Here is an 18,401-nt window from a genome sequence, read left to right on the forward strand (position 1 = left end):
ACAGGTAGCCATCAAGGGGATCTCACTGCAAGAATGGACAAACCAAGTCCCTAGGAAATGGACTTTGTCCCATCATGGAGCTGGGACCCACCCTGGCATCTGTGGTCCCATTGCTGACCTTTTCTGCCACTCGTAGTGCTTGAAAACAGGACAAATGAGGGCGGAAATCAGGAGCTCTGTAAATGGGACAAATGCAGGCTGTGAGGTCAGAAACATGTTGAGGGCACTCCCCTACTCCATGACTCTGACACACAATGTCTAACCTGAGGCAGAGTCAAAGGGGACTCAGTGGCACAAACAGGGGACAGCAGAGCCTTGGAGGAGAAAGCTCTTCTCCAGTCAAGTGTCCAGGCAGGTCTAGAGATTGCACTCGGGCTGCAGAGCCAGTTCAGCTCTGCTTCAGGAGCCACACAGCCTGGGTCTCTCTTGGGCTGGTCATACTGGTTCCAGTCAGCAGATGGAACTGTCCCTGACTGGCCTCAGGTTGCTGTGTGGCCCTCTAACCTGAGCTACACAACAGCTCTGAGCATCAGTATCTTCCTGCCCCTCTCTTTCCCATTCCACTCCTCCAAGTAGTTCCCTCTCAGCCAGGACACAGACTATCCTTCTTTTCTTCTCCTTAAAATGTGACTAAGGAGTTGGACATGGTGACACACACCTGTAATCCCAGGGACTCAGGAGGCTGAGGCAGGAGGATCACAAGTTCGAGGCCAGGCTCAGCAACTCAGAGAGACCCTGCCTCTAAATAAAAAAAAAAAAAAAGGGCTGGGGATGTGGCTCAGTGGTTAAGCACCTTTGGGTTCAATCCCCAGTACCCAAAATAAATAAATAAAAATTCAAAATAAAGAAAAAGAAAAAAATGTGACTAAAGGCTACAAAGTGGGGGTCTTGAGGTGGGTATTTAGTTTGGTTATACACTGGGTGTCTACTTTGCCTCAAATTTAATGTTGCTTTATCATAGTTGGAGGACTTTTTTTGTGTGTGCTGTTAAATCTGATTGTGTCCGTACCACAAAAGTATAAGCAATTATTTTTAATTCTACAGACTATGTTACTCTAATCAACAGAAATCAACTGATACTTCTTTAGCAACTGAATTTAATATTCTGCATGTTTCAGAGTTTGGTTAAAAATATGACAGGTTATTAGTGCCAAATGAGGGGCACATTTTGATGATAGTAGCAGTTTTTACACTATGCCCCCCTGAAATTGGGGTTCTAACGAGGAAGTGGTAAGTCTGGGAGAACCAAATTATAACCCATTTCTCTCTGAACATTCAGAAGTATAACATTCAAGTCCTTATACCTCCATCTTGAGTTTGCAGAGCATTTAGTAACTTCTCATGGTACTTCTCACACACTGCCTGTGTTGGCCTCTCCCTCTATATACTCACTTAACCTTCTGGAGACGGGATGGGGCTCTGTGTCCTGCACCTCTCCCTCCCCCAACACACACATCTAGTGTCCCTCCCTCCTTTCTCTGCCTTTAACTTCCCTTCCTGTCTGACTTGAGTGCCCCTCCCTGTTCCCAGGACACCAGGGCAAGCTTCCTGCTCAGCACTTACCACATTATGACCAGGTGTTGTCCCTTAAAGACTGTGAGCCCTTCATGGCCAGGGAGTTTGTCTCATTTGTGCTGGTGTGCCTGGCTCCTGGCACAGAGTAGATCAGAAGCAAATGTTGCATGAATGAATAGTAGTGAGTATATGTACACTATTAACAGCTTTATGGAGATGTTTTCACGTATCATAAAATCCAGCCACTCCAAGCGCACAGTTCAGTGGTTTTTAGTATCTCCACAGACTTTTGCAAACATCTCTACAATCCAATACCATCCTTTTTTCACTATCCTCAAAGAAACACTGTGGATTAGCAATCATTTCTCATTCCTGTTTCCACTCCAGGCCCTCTATCCTTCACTACGGATTTGACTATTCTGGATATATCATATGCATGGAATCAAATAGCTTTCGTTCTTTGTATCTGGCTCTTTTCACTTAGGGTGATGTTTTCAAGGTTCACCCAGGTTGAAGTCTATTTCACTACTTTTACTTTTAATTGTTGAATAATTTTCATCAGTTGATGGACATTTGGGTTGTTTCTGCTTTGGGGCTAATATGAATAATGCTGTCTATGATTCATACCATATATACATTCATGTACATGTTTGGGGAGGCATATTATTTGTCTCTCTTCAGTATCTAGGAGAGGGATTGCTAGATTGTACAGTAACTTCATGTTTAATAGTTTGAGGAACTACCAAACCATTTTCCAGAGTTGTACCATTTTATATTTTCACCCGCAACGTATGAAGGTTCTAATCTGTCCATACCCTCATCAGCATCGTTACCTGCCTCTTTGATTCCACCCATCCTAATAATACAAAATGAGATCTCATTATGATTTTGATTTGCATTTCCCCAATGGTGTGATACTGAGCATCTTTTCCTGTGTGTATTGGCCGTTTGCTTCTATACACTGTGTGATCAGATTATATAATGTAAGAGCTTCACAGAACACAGGTCACAGACAAGGTCAAAAGAGTGCTGTTAACTGACTTACCCAAAGTTACATGCATGCTGGCGGGTTTCTTTGGGTTGGGATTAACATTTCTCTAGTGCTACTTGATTTTCTGCCTTACCTTTTCTTCTTTGTTGGGTTGATTTCTTCTCTGAAAAGGGCTTGCTCTGGGTGCAGACTTTATACTTGAACAAGTGGTCTTTCTAACTTGAATCTGTTTAAAGTTTTTAACAATTGAGGGCTGAATCTCGGGCACATGATAATTTGAAGCAGCTTTCTTAACCACGTGAGTACCAGTGAGGGTGGGTTTAAAGTCAGAGGATAAATTTAAACTGACCCACCTAATATTTTCCCTGTGACCCAGAATACAAAAACAATGTGAGAAGGTATTAAAGTTGCCAGGTGCAGTGGAAGTCCATGGGGGAAGTGGTGGCCTATGTAGGAGTTTGGGGTTTGGGAATATGGAGATGTGCTGATGTTGCTAAGCCCTTTCAGGGACATAACACCTGTGTCTGGAGATAAAACTGAAGAGAAAAGCCATTCTTAGCATCAATTCTCAGGTAAGAGTATGATTCTGGAAAAAGACTCCGAAATTGAAAGGGCCAGCCTGAGGGTTGGCTGTTTTTTAAATCAAGATAGCTCAATGATGCTTCAGTAATAAACCACATTAAAAACCTCCATGGAGTATTAGAATGTAATTTTCTCTCTTGCCGCTCATTTTCATGTGGTGCTTAGCATTCCAGGCTATTTTATCTTGGGTGTCTCCATTTCAACCTATTTCCAGGTTCTCCATGCAAGTAAAAGATCTAGACTATGCTCTCCAACCAGCTTCACCTTGGAAATGACACGTCACATCATCTGCTCACAACCAGTTGACCAGAACTGGTCTCGTGGCCTTTCCAGAAGTACAAGGCTTCCTGAGTCTTGGGAAGACTGGAAAACTGGATTTTGGCAAATTCTAACCATGTCTGGCATAGTTGGATAAGAGGCTTCTTTGGGGACCTTGTCCTTCCCATGGAAGCACTTGGAGGTATCTTTTGTCTCTCAAAGTATGTCCTTGTGGCATGGGATGACACAGGCGGTATCTGGAATATGGAGGTGGAGATGGAACAAAGGGGAGACGCATGCTGAAGATGATCAAATTAAATTGTATTAGCTAGTCCTCTAGAGTTCATGTATTTTCTGAGTTTATTATCATTAATAAACACGAATGAAGTTCAACCAATGTGGCTCATTCTTGCCCAATATAGACTATAGAGAAGGTGATATTAGGGGCGGGGGAGGGTCACATATTCCAGTCAAGGTTGGAGATTCTAGTATTAATTTTGATTCAGATTGGTGGCCGTTTCTTATGATATGACCAACATGGACATTCTCCTATTATGATAACCACTTTTTAAAAAGCTTCGACATTGTTGTATCTTGTAGAGTATGTGGCAGGATCCCTCACTATGTGAAGCACTTAATGCTTATTCAATAAATAATGAACCAAAGGAAGAGAACCATCAACTGTCTACTGCATCTCTAAAGGCCAGCTTGTTCTACAAGAGTGTCAGGAACCTATCCTCAGCCCCAAGGTGGATAATGAGGACTGGGAGACGCTGTGATGGATCTAGTTACTGTAGAAACACTCCAGGCAGGCCTGGAGTGCTGGGACCATGTTTGCTCAAACAGCTTCTATCTTCAGATTTTGTTCAGATGGTCAGATTGGCTGCTCATTCTAACAACTAACCATCCACCATGTCCTGCCCTGCACTGATCCCTCCTTCCCTTGAACCATTTCTCAATAGTGCAGCAACAAGATTTTAATGCCTATCCCTTCTTTTCCTGTCATGGAGCCTTATTAACTCACAGTGTATTGCAGTCACATGAGTTCCTGGGACAGTGTCATTACAAGAAGAGACTGTGGGCATGGAGGACTGGGTTGAAACAGGTACCATTTCAGGCATTCAGAGCTTAAGAAACAAACCAGGGGAGAGAAAGAGGGGAGTGTAGAACTGGAGACTGGGGGAGTCGGGGATGGGAATGCACATTTGGGAATAACTGGCATTGGGTGGCACTTGTAGGTATGGAAATCAAGAAAAGAATGTGAAGAAGATGCTGTGTGTGAAAGTACTTTGTCTAATATTGGGTGTAGTGTTTACAATTGCCATTTTAAAATGGGTTCAAGAAAGAATTTAGGGAGTGAGGAAAGGAAAATGGGTTAGAAGCATTCAGAGAAGGGGAAGGAGACATGCAGGAGGAGAACCTAGAAAAGAGTCACAAGGGCGGGGGACAAAGTGCTAAATAACCAGAGCTGGGGAATACTTGTAGTCAGCAAGAGGAAGTCAAAGTTGACAGGAGGTAGCCTCCAGCTGAGCCCCACCTTCCGGCTTAGCACCCTCCCCATCTCAGTAGCCTATACCAGTGCTTACCACTGGGCTCAGTGGACTCACAGGAATCCTTTATCCCATTAGCAATAAACTTCAGCTTTGTACAAGTGTGGACCAGGGACCCCTGAGAGACCTGTGACTTTTTATTGAGTTCATGAAGTTAAAGCCATTTTCACAGTACCACTGCTGTGGTTTGAATGTGTCCCTCAAAGCTCATTTGTTGGAAACTTAATCTCCAGTGCAACAGTGTCAAGAGATGGGGAAGCGATCAGGTCAAGAGGGCTCTGTCCTCTTGCATGATTAATGTTATCGAGGGAGTGGGTTCACAAGAGAATGGGTTTGTGATAAATGTGATGTGGCCTGCTCTTTCACATTCTCTTGCCCTTCTACCTTCCACCGGGGAATGATGCCGAACAAAGGCCTTGACCAGAGGTGAATCCTCAGTCACGGACTTTCCAGCCTTGAGAGCGAAATAAATCTCTCTTCTTTATAAATGTCCCAGTCTCAGGTATTCTGTTACAGCAGCACAAAATGGACCAAAACAACCACTAAGACATTATTACTCTTCTCATTCTTCTTCCCTCTAGAGAATATAGTTGGCTTTCCCAGAAGCTACATGATGCATGTACGATATCACAACCAATAGAATGCACAGGCTGAGGAGAGAATCCGGCTGTCTTCCATTAAGCCAGATTCTGGCAAAAAAAAAAAAAAAAAAAGTAAATGCTACACTTCTTACTGTAAATTTTTGTTTTGGAAAATGTATCTTTCATGTTATTTATGAAATATGTAGTGTCTATTGTTATTTTAAAGTGGATTAAATTAATATTTAACAGTGTCTCAGTTTTGATTATTTCTAACATGGTAATATCTATATCCCATGCAATAGACGCCCTTTGGGGTCTGCAATAATTTCAAAAGTAGAACGTGGTCCTGAGACTGGAACCTTTGGTACTTGCTGGGAGTTTGCCCCTTCTCCAAGCTCTAGCTCCCCTTGTCCAGCCAGCCAGTGGGATCTTTCTCTTCCCTCACTTGTGTTACACCCAGTTCTCTGCTCTGACACCTGGTCTCACAGTAGCTAGTTGCTCAGCCCTGCCTGGGCCTTCTACCCCTAACCCCACTGTCAACCCTGAAGTCTGTTCAGTCTCTTTCTGGGGGCCCCAGTGTGCTGGACAGTCAGAACTGCTACTGGCTGTCATTCAGTACTCATGCTGTCCCTCAGCTGGGGCTCACTGTCCCTAGCAGAATCCACATGTCCTCCCACCATTTTCCTTCAAATGCTTGTTCCAAATATTTTTCTCTCATTTGTCTTTTGGTGCACCATGTCTGCTGCATCAAACTGTGTTGACCACACTCTCAGTTTATGACATATGAAGTCATTTTTCCATGGGACATCTCTCTGTTGTTTATTCTTTCTCTCTCATCTACCTTGTCCCATCTCATTTCCTTCCTGCTGTCAGCATTGGCTCTAGTGTAATTCTGTTGTTTCCCATAAATATATTCAGATTTTGTATGCCCAAGAAAAATACTTAGTTTTAAGTGTGGGCTTCTAAATTTGTATTAATGGGTTTGGCTGATTCTCCCCAAACAGGGTTTTGAGCTTTGTCTGTGCTGCCATAGGTAAATCCAGCTGACCAAGTCTATCTCCCTAGCCAGTGCCCTAGGTGGGTTCAAGTTAGTGCACCTCTCTAATGCTTGGTTTTCTCATCAAACAAAAAGACTGGTGGTAATAATACCTCCCTTTCCAGAGTCACTGTGAGGATTAAGTACTTCGAAGTTTTGCCAACCATCGTGATTCCAGGTCTTTGCCATCAAGAACGGTGCCATGGCTGACACTCTTGTGCATGCCTCTCCACACCCATCTTTCCTCTCCCAGCCTTCAAGGACCACAGTGACTCCATAAACCAGGGCTGTTATTACTGCTACTTGCAGGATAAGCAATGGAGCATGGGATCTGGGTCTAGAAGATGCTGATTTCCCAGCTGTGCTACCTTGGGCAACCACGTACCTGAAGCCTGGTTTCTTCAGTAGGGATGCTCATATCTCCCTCCCTCAGAGGATTGCTGTGGGTTAGTGACTGATAGGGCCGGAGCAAGTGCTCTGTTACCTAGGAAGTGCTCCTGGGTTTGCTGTTCTGTTGTTTGGAGGTGGAAAGAAAGGTAAAAAGGAGAGGAGCAGGCACCAGGAGGCACTGGGGAGGGCCGTGAGATGGTCTACAGTGCCCATGCCCTGGGTACCGGGATCCCCGAACCTCACAGCAACAGCCTATGCTCCCTTGAAATGCTCCAGTCCATAAGTGAGGGGTCCTGAGCGTGGAGGCCCAGCAGCAGGCCTCACCCTCCGTGGCTTGCTGGCTGTACAGTCACAGCAAAGCTCCACACTGCTGCCCGTTAGAATCCCACAGGGAGCATTAAAGGCCCACCTTTGTCCAATGGTACCAACCCTGCAGGTGGGACCTCAGTCCCAGATGTGCAGCATTGCTATTCCACCCCCGGCCATTCTGGCTTTTTCCTACCAGTTCATCCCACTGCCCACAAGATGGTGCCCTCCTTCTGAGAAATCTTCAATGTTCAACAGAGCAACAATCCATTTTCTGTATTAAGCAATTCTGAAAGAATGAAATTGAATTTAATGACTTTTACCAGCATCTCTTTAAGCCAGAATCCTGTGCCCTCAGCATGTCGTTATTTATTGAGTATCTTTTCTGCTACAAACCACCGGATTGGGGTGTGTCTTCAAAAGGTGATAAAGCAGAGTAAGCATTGAATGCCAACTTACAATCACAATCAATCACTAGTATCAATAACAACTAATATTCATTTAATCCTTCATCATTTGCAAAGTGCTTTTCACCAACTATCCTCAGAATGATCCCATACAATGATCATTATTATTCACATTTATGAGATGAGAAAACTGAAGCGCTGAGCTCTGTCTTGTTTAAGGTTCAAAATAATAACTGGCAGAACTGAATTTTACGATCCCAGATCTTGAGCCCTTCCCACTGCATCACAGAGGTCAAAGCAACTGCTTGGGACTCAGAAAGTACAGTCCTGAGAGGACACTTCTCAGGACAACCTCTAGAAGCAAATCAAACAGATATTACCCTGGAGCTTCAAGCCAGCAGACAAAAGGTTAGTAGTCAGACAGGTCTGATTGGATCATGTGACCAACTAAGGTAAAGCTGTGAGGTTTTTAGGAGGAAGATGGATACAGTCAGCAGACACTCAACACGTGGACAGATTTTATTATTTTTCTATTTTCAGTTCCAGGAAAATGAACAGCTAATGAGAACATGCTAATGAGAACAACTAATCTTAATTCTGTCTTAATAAAAACTTGTAAACTCATTTCCAAAGAAAAATTATTATTATTATTATTATTTTTGCCAGTAAGTGATATCTTATGAGATTGGTAGGTCTAACAAAGATAATTTACAAGATCACTTACAGACTTGCTGCCAGACGGATTTCCCTAATTGATCAGAAACCCAAGTGTCAGAGATGCTGGACCTGATCCCTCAGGGCATTTTTATTGCAGATGAAGGGGCTGCATGTGTAGGTTCAAGTTGCATGGACAAAGCTGTTTTCAGGACAGAAACAGTGAGATGAAAATTTAATAAATTAGCGTTTTGATAATTTTGCTAATTCCAACGGTATCTTAATTCAGTTTTCTGTTTTACTGTTTTCTGTGCCTCAGCCTCCTGGGTCTGTAAAATGATGACATGATACCTATTGTTACAAGGATCAAGAGTCCCCTTTCCAGGGGCAGTGGTGCATGCCTGAAATCCAAGTGGCTCAGGAGGCTGGGGTAGGAGGATTGAGAGTTCAAAGCCAGACACAGCAAAGTAAGGTGCTAATGAGCAACTCAGTGAGACCCTGTCTCTAAATAAAATACAAAATAGGGCTGGCACCCCAACAAAAAAAAAATGTCTCCTTATTAAGTATTTAGGACCATGCCTAGGACACAGTAAGCATGATGTGTTTCTTAAGTAATGGATATGAACACATCCATTTTTAAAAATTTAAAAAAATTTTTTTGGTGTGTGTGTATGTGTGTGGTGCTGGGGATTGGACCCGGGGTCTTGTGCATGCAAGGCAAGCACTCTACCAACTGAGCTATATCCCCAGCCCTGAGCACATCCATTTTTCACAAGTGATTTCAGTATTTTCAAAATTCCAACTCATTCTAAATTTCTGTTATTTGCATACTTGTGCATATAGGAAATAAACTTCAGGAACATTAAAGTATTGCCTCAGGATTAAAATTTGAAATCCCATTCTGGAGATACGCATTTGATTAAAACAGTACAATAGTCTTTGGCCTCAGAAATCAGTTAGCAATTATTTAAGTCCGCCATGTTATTTGTCTTGTGATCATTGTTAACAGCAAATAAACTCATGCACTGTCTAAAGAAATACAAGAGTAATACAGTAATCCGATTTTTCTTACTTTTTAAGAGACTTTTTTTCTTTATTCCCTCTTGAGCCCTGTTAAGTCTGTAGATTAGGGATCATTTTGGAGGATCCCCTGGGCACACAGCACTTTCCCCTGACTCTGATGACTTCCTCAGTCTGGGTTTCTAGGTGAGTTGGAGCTTTCTTCCACAGCAGTGCTCAACCAAGCTCCGACTTGGAGAAAACTTACAAAACAATCCAAGTAAGAGTGTATGCCCTGAGTGGGTATATACAAACTCAGGGACAAAGACTGGACTGCTGAGAATAGCACAGGGCAGGACTCAGGAAGAAAGGCACATGAACTGAAATGGAATTTTCCAACTAAGCAGTTGTTTTCATTTTTTATTTTGGTTTTACAGGTTACGCACTCTAATTAGAAAATCCAATATCTGAAATGCTCCAACATCTAAAATGTTTTCAGTGCCAGGACACCAGGAATATTCCAAACCTGACATCATATGATGGGTCATAGTTAAAACACAGGCACACTAGAAATATTGTATAATATTTCATTCAGTCTATGTATATAAGGTTTATTTGAAACATAGATGGAGTTTGTGTTTAGATTGGCATCCAATCCCCAAAATGTTGCATTAGGAATATGCAAATATTCCAAAGCCTGAAAAAATTCCAATTCTGAAACACTTCTGGTCCGAAGCATTGCAGATAAAGGATAATCAAACTATACTTTTCTTTAAGTAAAGCCACTGTATTGTTTCCTGGTAATGGCTAATTGTTTAATTGTTAAGACTCTTTTTTTGTACCACAACTATAACGTAGCTACACTGGAAATTACAGAGGCTTCTGTGCATTGAACCAGGGTCCTAACTAACATTCATCATTGTTTCTATGAAAAATGAAATTTTACTCCAAATGCCTGACCTCAGATGAACTTTTCCAACAGTACTTGAAGTGGGGCACTGGTCTGCATATACCCACACACTCAGGAATGGTTTATTTTTCTATTAATCATGTTATATATCTCTCTATCTATAAATAAATAAATAAATATTTTTTTATTAAGGTACAGAATAGGTATCAAGAAATGCAAAAAGTAAAAAGTTAAGATTTAGGGCCAGGTGTGGTTCAGTGGTAAGTGCTTGCCTACCAGGCTCAAGGCACTGAGTTTGGTCCCCAGCATTAGAGAAAACAGAAACCTAAAGGAGCTAAGATTTAAAGAATAAAGTCGAAATTTCATATTTATTGAGTTTAAAGCAATGGTTCTGATGTAAATGCATCTTCGCTGAGTTAAAAAAATGAATCAATACTAAATATGATCTCTTTTTCATAGTGAGAGTAGGTGGCAGTGTGGGATAAACACAGCACAAGTTTTATAATTGTCAACTGTGACTCTCAAGACAAGCACCTTCACTTTTCTAAGCCTCAGTTTTTTGATCTGTAATCAGGGATGGTTATATTGACTTCCTAGGATTACTTCTTTAATTGAGAAAACTACTACCTTGCATTAAATCCAGCACATACTGGTTATTTCCCATCCTCTCTCCATGTATTTAATCTCTTTGGAATTTCCTGTGTTTTACTTCAATGAAAGCATTTTTAAACCTCATTTAGTTTTCAGAAGCTCTTATTTAAACATTTCCCTATGATTGGGTACCCATCCATCTATCTGCTTGACTTACAACAGTTAAAGTCCAAAATTAGACTAATGTGGTTGAATTCTTAAATACTAAGTAGGTTCAAAGAGCCTACTTATTTTGATAATTGTTGTAATCATTGTTTGAACTGATTCACCTAAATGTACCCCCCAAGTAGTCCTTGGTTTTCACAAGACTCTGGGTTTTATTTTCCCAATCCCTCCCTTTCTCTTTTCTCTCTCTCTCTCTCTCTCTCTGGATTTAAGTTCTCTGAAGATCCCCTTTTCTGACAATAGTTGGCAAAGTCAGAGTTTACTTAAATGAATTAAGAAATGCTCAATGAAGGACAAGTCCAATTTTATTTAAAGGCGATCTGTTGAGTGCTCTTTCCTATTTTCTACTGGGTGGAATTCTGCAGAATCAGCAGCAAGGGGAGGAGTGGCATTCTGCAAGAGAGCCAGTGTGGATGGACAGTGGGAAGAAGCCTGCTGTCCAGCAGGTTCTGGCTGGCATTATGTGCAGGCATCCACTCTGTTGTTGGGAAATCTGTGACTGCCTCCTCCCAACACTCTCCCTGGCCCTTTCCTGGTACCTGCCCTCCTACTGCCTGCAGGGGGTTGTAGGGGGCAGGATCTGACTTGCTCCTGACTTGATGCTGGCCATATGAGACCAGGCCCTTCCTGCCAACCTTACCCCAGGGTTAAAAGCCACACTTGGGGCTGGGGCTGTGGCTCAGTGGTAGAGCGCTTGCCTAGCATATGTGAAGCACTGGGTTTGATCCTCAGCAACACACAAAAATAAATAAAGGTACTGTGTCCATCTATAACTTAGAAAAAAAAAAAAAAAAGGCCCCACTTGTTCTGACATAAGGAAACCTGAAGGCTAGGGGGTTGATTATAATTCAGCGACAAAAACCCAGAAGAACAGCCCATATCTGAAATGTTATTCCCTTCTGCTTATAATAAGATCAGAAAGATTCTTTGTTTTGAATTAAAATGGTTTACTTTTTGCTTTTCCCTCTTATAAAAGATGGGTTTTTAAGGTGTGACCACCATGCTGCAAAAGCTCAGAGCAATCCCAATAACTTGCATTTACTGTGTATTTGTGCATTCAAGGTTCATTCAAGTAGTTCAATGTGAAGCTAAAATGTCTACTTTTACAGTAATCTTCACGAGTGATAATTTTAATTTTGTGGTGCAGAAATAAGGCCACAAAAATAGGCAAAAAGTACATCTATGAAAATGGTAAGTCTTTAACTTACTAATCCACTAAATCTTTGACAGTAATTTTAGATTAAAATGGTCCAGAGGACAAAGTGCATAATTAATGATGAGAAAATGATTCCTTCAAGTCTCACAATACAGAGTTCTTTCTGCATTAACCATTTGTCTAGTTTTATTCATGTGAAAGTGACAGTTACTTCTTGCTTCTGTCCCCTTCATTCCAGTACTGTTCAGTCTGCATTTCTGTGAGTCGGGAAATTGTGCGCTGAAATGCAAAGATTTCCTCTTCTCCAGTAAACATGGAGAGTCCTGCTGAGTCCTGGTTACAAAAACAACACACAAAGAAAATCCCAGCACCAATTAAAACCATACCAAATGAAAATTTACAGAAATAAGTATAGGTTTAAAAAAAGCTTTAGGTATACCTATTTAGATGACAAAATTTTAATATATATATTTTTTCATATATGATCTTTTAAATTAGCCGAGAGAGTCAACTGATCTAAACCTATAGGTAATAAACAGAACAAATTATCAGGGGAAAAACTTAAAATGAAAAGCATTACAAGAATAATTAAAGCTGAAACTACCAGAAAATCCAAACATGAAAGATTTTGTTCAGAATGAAAGTTCTCCACAAAATCTAAAGGGACATTTCAGATAGAAAAGGAATTCTTTTTCCATAAGTGCACATCAGAAATAAGTAGTGGCACAAGCAGTACTTCTGCTAAGTCAGGAAGAGGCTGATGTGTACTTCTGAAGCTTCAGGGCCCACTGCCTGAGGGGACACCTTGAGAACAGACCTCCAAACAGCCTTTTCCAAACTGGGTGAGCAGGTATCCACTCTGCCGTTGGCATGTCTATGACTCTGTCTCCTCCGGACACGCTTGCCAGGTCCTGGGCCCTGAATAATGTGCCTGGGATCTGACTTTGCAAAGAACTAAGATACTTGGTCCTCTCATTGAGGGTTAAGTTGGGAAGCTCTGTCCCTGTGAAGACCTTCAATAACTTGGGACCAATGATACCAGTGTGGGCTCGTGGCCACTAAGCGGTTTTGAATTCCTTTCTTTCATTAGGGGTTTGCTATTAAGGTCTTTCAGAGAAAAACTCTGGACCCCTAAGTCCATCTTCCCCACTGATCCACTGTGAAGCTATATGACCCAGAGGTCACATTTCCCTGATTTCTTCATATATTATTGGGCCCAAGTGCTGAGCTTGCTTTGGTGTGTCCTGATCCCAGGAGATAAAATTTAAGAGCATAAAATTTAAATCACTTTAGAAAGGATTTACTATACTTTCTCAAGTATAACCTTTCGAATTGTCAAAGATAATGTTTAGATGTAAGTATTGTTCTTGGAGAACCAACATTTCAAATGGTCCCAGCATAGGTGGGTATAAGTAGCTATTTATTTCTATACTGCTGTGATCTGAATCTTTGTGTCCCTCTAAAATCCATATGTTGAACCCCTATCCCTGCCCGTGCCCCAAGGTAATGATATTAGTGGGTGGAGCCTTTAGAAGTTGATTAGTTCTAAAAAAGCAGAACCCTCCAGAATGGGATTAGTGATTTTAAAAAGAGGGTCCAGAGAAAACCCTCACTACTTCTACCTTCGGAAGTTCATATAAAAAAGAAAGTAGTCTGTGAACCAGGAAGTTGGGTCTTCACTAAAAACCAAATCTGGTGCTTTGATCTTGAACTTCCCAGACTCCAGAACTGTGAGAAATAAATTTCTGCTGTATATAAACCACCCACTTCATGATATTTTGCTATAGTAGCCTGAACAGACTAAGACATACACATTTTTAAAGCACTTTTTAAAGAATTACAGGATTCCTTCTCCCAAACTCCTGAGAATACATAATTTATTTTTCAGGTCAATATGGAATGGCCTAATCACTCCAAATGGGTTTTTACCTCTAGGGCTGGAAGAACGGGGTTCTCATTCTTGGAATGAATGTTAATAGTTTTAAATTTTGACTAATATTTCAATTGTCAATAGTTGGAAAATACACCCTGCAATGTTTTCACAGAGAAAGAAATGCAAAGTCACTTGTGGGTAAATACAGACTCCAAGTTTCAGAAGAACTGGGTCAGAATCTGTTTGTCCCCCACAGAGCATCCCTAGAGCCTGGTACCCATAGGTGCTCCATAAATGTTTGCTGCATGAAGATTGGGAGATAATCATAGATTTCTTTTTAAGCTTGAGCCTTGCTAAACACTTCACCATCCTAGACAAGTCAGTTCATACTCTTGAATATGATATTATACTCTACAAATCTAGCAATTATGAAGACAGATATCCAGAAAAGGCAACATAGTATAGTAGAATGAGCCTGGAACCAGACACAGATCCCTGTGGTCCAGTTTGGCCTGCTATTATCCATCAGAGTGACTGTGGGCCCATTAGTCTCTCTCTGGACTTTATTTTTGCCAAATGCAAAACGAAGCAATGGTCTGCACAATCATTAAGGTTTCTTCTACTTTAAGATTGTAAATTAGTGATATTGAGAATGTTAAATCAGTTACACTGCTTTAGAAGCAAGCAGCAAATCAACAGTTAACTATATATTGCATTCTTTCAAAATGTAGCCATGTATCAAACCAAAAACAATTAAGCTGTTTTATAATAAAAAGAGATTATGTTAATATTGCCTACCTGGCTCAGCCCCAAATCATCCATCAGTATTCTGCTTTGCTCCAACTCACTGTCATGATGTTGATGCAAAAATAAGCTTGATATAGGAGTTGTTGCAGAGCAAATTATGCGCACCTGAAATAGAGGAAAATGAGTAAATGGTGTTACTGTTTATATTTCACAAGTTGAAAGTAAGGAAAATCTTTCACAAAATAAAGATGTTTGTCACATCAGGAAGCTTAGATTTTTGCTTTGAAAATGTCCATAATTTCTCTAGCAGTTTGCCGTTAAATGATATTTTAAAAGTGCACAGTACTTTTCAAAATATTTCCAAATAGCATATACCATGCTGTGCACCAAGGAGCAAATGTTTCAGTGAGAAACTTTGGGCCTGCAGAGGTCTCAGCTCATGATCAGCCCAGATCTTCTGGTTCTAATCTGATGTTTTTTCCATTTCTGTCATGGTTCAAACATTTGTATCCCTTCCAAAATTCATGTTGAAACTAGTCCCAATGCAAAGGTATTAAGAGGTGGGGCCTTTCAGGGGGCCTTCATGAGGGCTCCTCAATGATCTATCCGAGCCTTCATCTTAGACCTCCCAGCCTCCAGAACTGTAAGAAATTAATTTCTATTATTTGTAATTTACCCAATCTATGATATTCTGTCACAGCAGTGCAAACAGACAGAAAATCACACTCTGCTGCTGATATTTACACCTGGCTGGCTGGAGCTGGTCTCTATGTGCATTGAAGCTGCTCCCAGATGCACTGTAAAGTAGTTACCATTTTGCTGCACAGCTGACAGCTAAGCTCAGCACATTAGTCCTCAACCCTGAGCTTCCAGAGTGTACATTTATATCAACATCCTGCTAGGACATTCTTCAGAAGGACTAAGATTTATATTAATGTCACTACATTACATAAATTATTTGAGTGAGTACGTGTATGTGATCAGATACTGGAAACAGCTTTATATCATTTATGCATTTTATGTCCACTAGTTTAAATATAAAACATACTCCTCCTGATGTTTAAAAAATCCTAGAATTTGTTTTCAGGATTCACAGCTATCCCTTTAAAATCATTATATAAATAAACACATCAATATTTTAAAATAATGTGTTGATATTTGGGACTAGCTTTCCCATCTCCAAATAACCTTGTACCCCCTCTTATAAATTCTTTTCATCACAAATAACACTTTATGAAATTATTGAGATGGGAATATCCTTATTTCACAAATTTCTGTGAATAAATTCTAAAATATTATCTGTTTAATGCTCTCAATTTCCAAAATAAGATAATCTGCCCTATATTTTATAAAGATTATAATGTCTAAGTGTGTGATTTAGTTATAACAAATGTTAAGAGAGTGTGGTCCATTACACTGCCAGATAAATCCTTTTTGCCTTTAAATAAGAACTGAAAAAGTGGAAGTGAGGTGGGACTAGTGTATAGGACTGAGGGATGGGGTCACAGACTTTCTTTAAAGTATTTCCAGCTGAAATACAAAAATAATGAAGTTCTTGATCCTCCAATCTAAGAACCACCTACTAACGCCTCTCCACCATTTCCTTCTTGAAGCCTCTCTGGTAAAATCAGTGCTGCCTCCAGGCTCACACCCTTTTCTCTGGACCTCCTATGATTAGTGTGGGGCAGTCTCTGCAGAAGGCAGACCTTCACAGTCAATGGGCCTCAATCCCCAGCTGCAGGACCGCGCCCCTGCTTCTCCTGACTTCCTGATGACAAGTGTGTCTACTCCCTGGGTATGAGCCCTTTGTGCCCAGCCCATCCATCCTGGGGCCCTGGCTGCAAACTGCCTGCCTTGGTTACCTGCTTTTATCCTGTGCATGGAGTTCAGCCCTCACTGCCCTTAGTATTTATATGAAACCCCTGTTCCAGGTCCCAGGCTGGGTCTTCATTTGATGGGGTAAGCTCTAGAGTCTGGATTTTAAGTAGCCTGGATGATCCTAATACAGATAGTCCTTAGAAGACTTCCTTGCGCCACCCCCTCTGCCCCTTTCAGATCACTGTGCTTTCCCCCTTAGACTCTCTGAGTACCATAATGTCCAAGAAGTCATCCTGCAGTGGTGACAGAACAGACTTCTGTGGCCATGTGAGTCACATGTCTCTGACACAACTAAAAGCTCCATGAAGGTGGGTGCTGTGTCTGGTGGCACTTACTCCCAAATTTCTAGCACTGAGCTCTGCATCTGCATGATAAAGATTGTTGAAAAAATGAGTAAATAAAATATTGAAACCTCACCTCACCCTCCCAGCAGATTCTGTTATTTGGCTTCCTCTAAGTCCCCCTGATTTTACAATTACTGCTCTATCTAATTCTGTACAAGGAATAGGGAGTAAACTCATGTTAAAATGAACTCTAATTTAACATCATACATATATCTTTCCTGACAATATATATTTAAATCTGTATACTCACCTTTACTGAGAGTTCAATATATGCCAGACAATGTTCTTATTACCTTACATATACATTTCACCCTCACATAATTATTTGAGATAAGTACCACTGTTATCCCCTTCAAGGCAACTGAAGCTCAGAGAGGTTAACCCAGTCTTCAGGACAGACAGCCTGGCTCCAGCACCTACTCCTTGACCACTAGGTTACGCTGCTTTTCATTAATGAGCAGTGGTTCCACAATCTGGGTGAAAACACATGGATTACAACAAACAAACAAGATGATGGTATAATGCTAGTTATTGGGGTTTCTGGGTCATAGGGCAAGATAATTCTAATATTGTTCATTCATTATTCTATCAGCCCAACCATTTATTCAGGCCACACGTATTTATTGAGCACTTGGTCTGGGCTTGGCATTGTGTTGATTATCCTAAATGGTGCACATGATCCTTTTGGTCGGATGATGGAATCATTAACATAGCAGAGTAACTTGTGAGGGGAGTCAGACTTTAAAACTGTTCCTACTACTAATGGTACTTGTACAGCACTCAGCCTTGGCCAAATGTTTTAAATACCTTAAATGGATTAGCCTTTTCAGTCCTCACAACACTCTGAAGTAAATACTATTACTAGGCCTGATTTGTAGATGAGGAAGCTGTAGCTGAGAGGCAAAGTAAATGGTAGAGCCAGGATTCCAAGCCAGGTCATCTGGCTTTGCAGTCCAAAATGTGTAGTTTTGAGAAAATGTATTACAGCCTTACCTTGAAATCATAAAAGTTATCGATGAGAGTTATGAATCTTCGAGCTTGAGTCCTCTTTGCTAGAGTAAATTGTGGAATGTTTCGTAAAAATACTGTATCAAAATTCCTTGATAGTTCCAAATAGTCACTGGCTCCAAGTGGCTATCATTAAAACAAAATAAAGAAAAGGAAGAGATCAATACTGGTCTCCTTTGGGCTGGTTTAATTTGAAAACTCTTATCACTCTGATGTAGGCAATAGCTTTGGGGTTAATGACCAAAAGAGGCAGTGTTTTCAGAGCAGGCTAAAGACACAGACAGTGGACCCTGTGTTGCCTTAATAATGATGCAAAACGGGGGCAAGAAAGAAGACAAGAGTGTGGTGAGAGTGAAAGAGTATCTCTAGCCTTAGCCTCAGCTGGTATCTTTTAGGAATC

At 41.0% G+C, this 18,401-nt stretch overlaps 1 protein-coding gene across 1 annotated transcript in view; it reads right to left on the reverse strand.

Annotated features, from left to right (window-relative positions):
* Positions 1–7,595: 7,595 nt before the first annotated feature.
* Afg1l (AFG1 like ATPase) overlaps positions 7,596–18,401 on the reverse strand; it is a 195,906-nt gene continuing 185,100 nt past the window's right edge. Inside the window, 3 exon segments of the mRNA XM_047558780.1 lie at positions 7,596–12,484; positions 14,823–14,936; positions 17,987–18,127. Coding sequence (XP_047414736.1) covers positions 12,359–12,484; positions 14,823–14,936; positions 17,987–18,127 — 381 coding nt within the window. The 3' untranslated portion in view covers positions 7,596–12,358.

Source organism: Sciurus carolinensis, chromosome 7, assembly GCF_902686445.1.
Source record: "Sciurus carolinensis chromosome 7, mSciCar1.2, whole genome shotgun sequence".
NCBI lineage: Eukaryota > Metazoa > Chordata > Mammalia > Rodentia > Sciuridae > Sciurus > Sciurus carolinensis.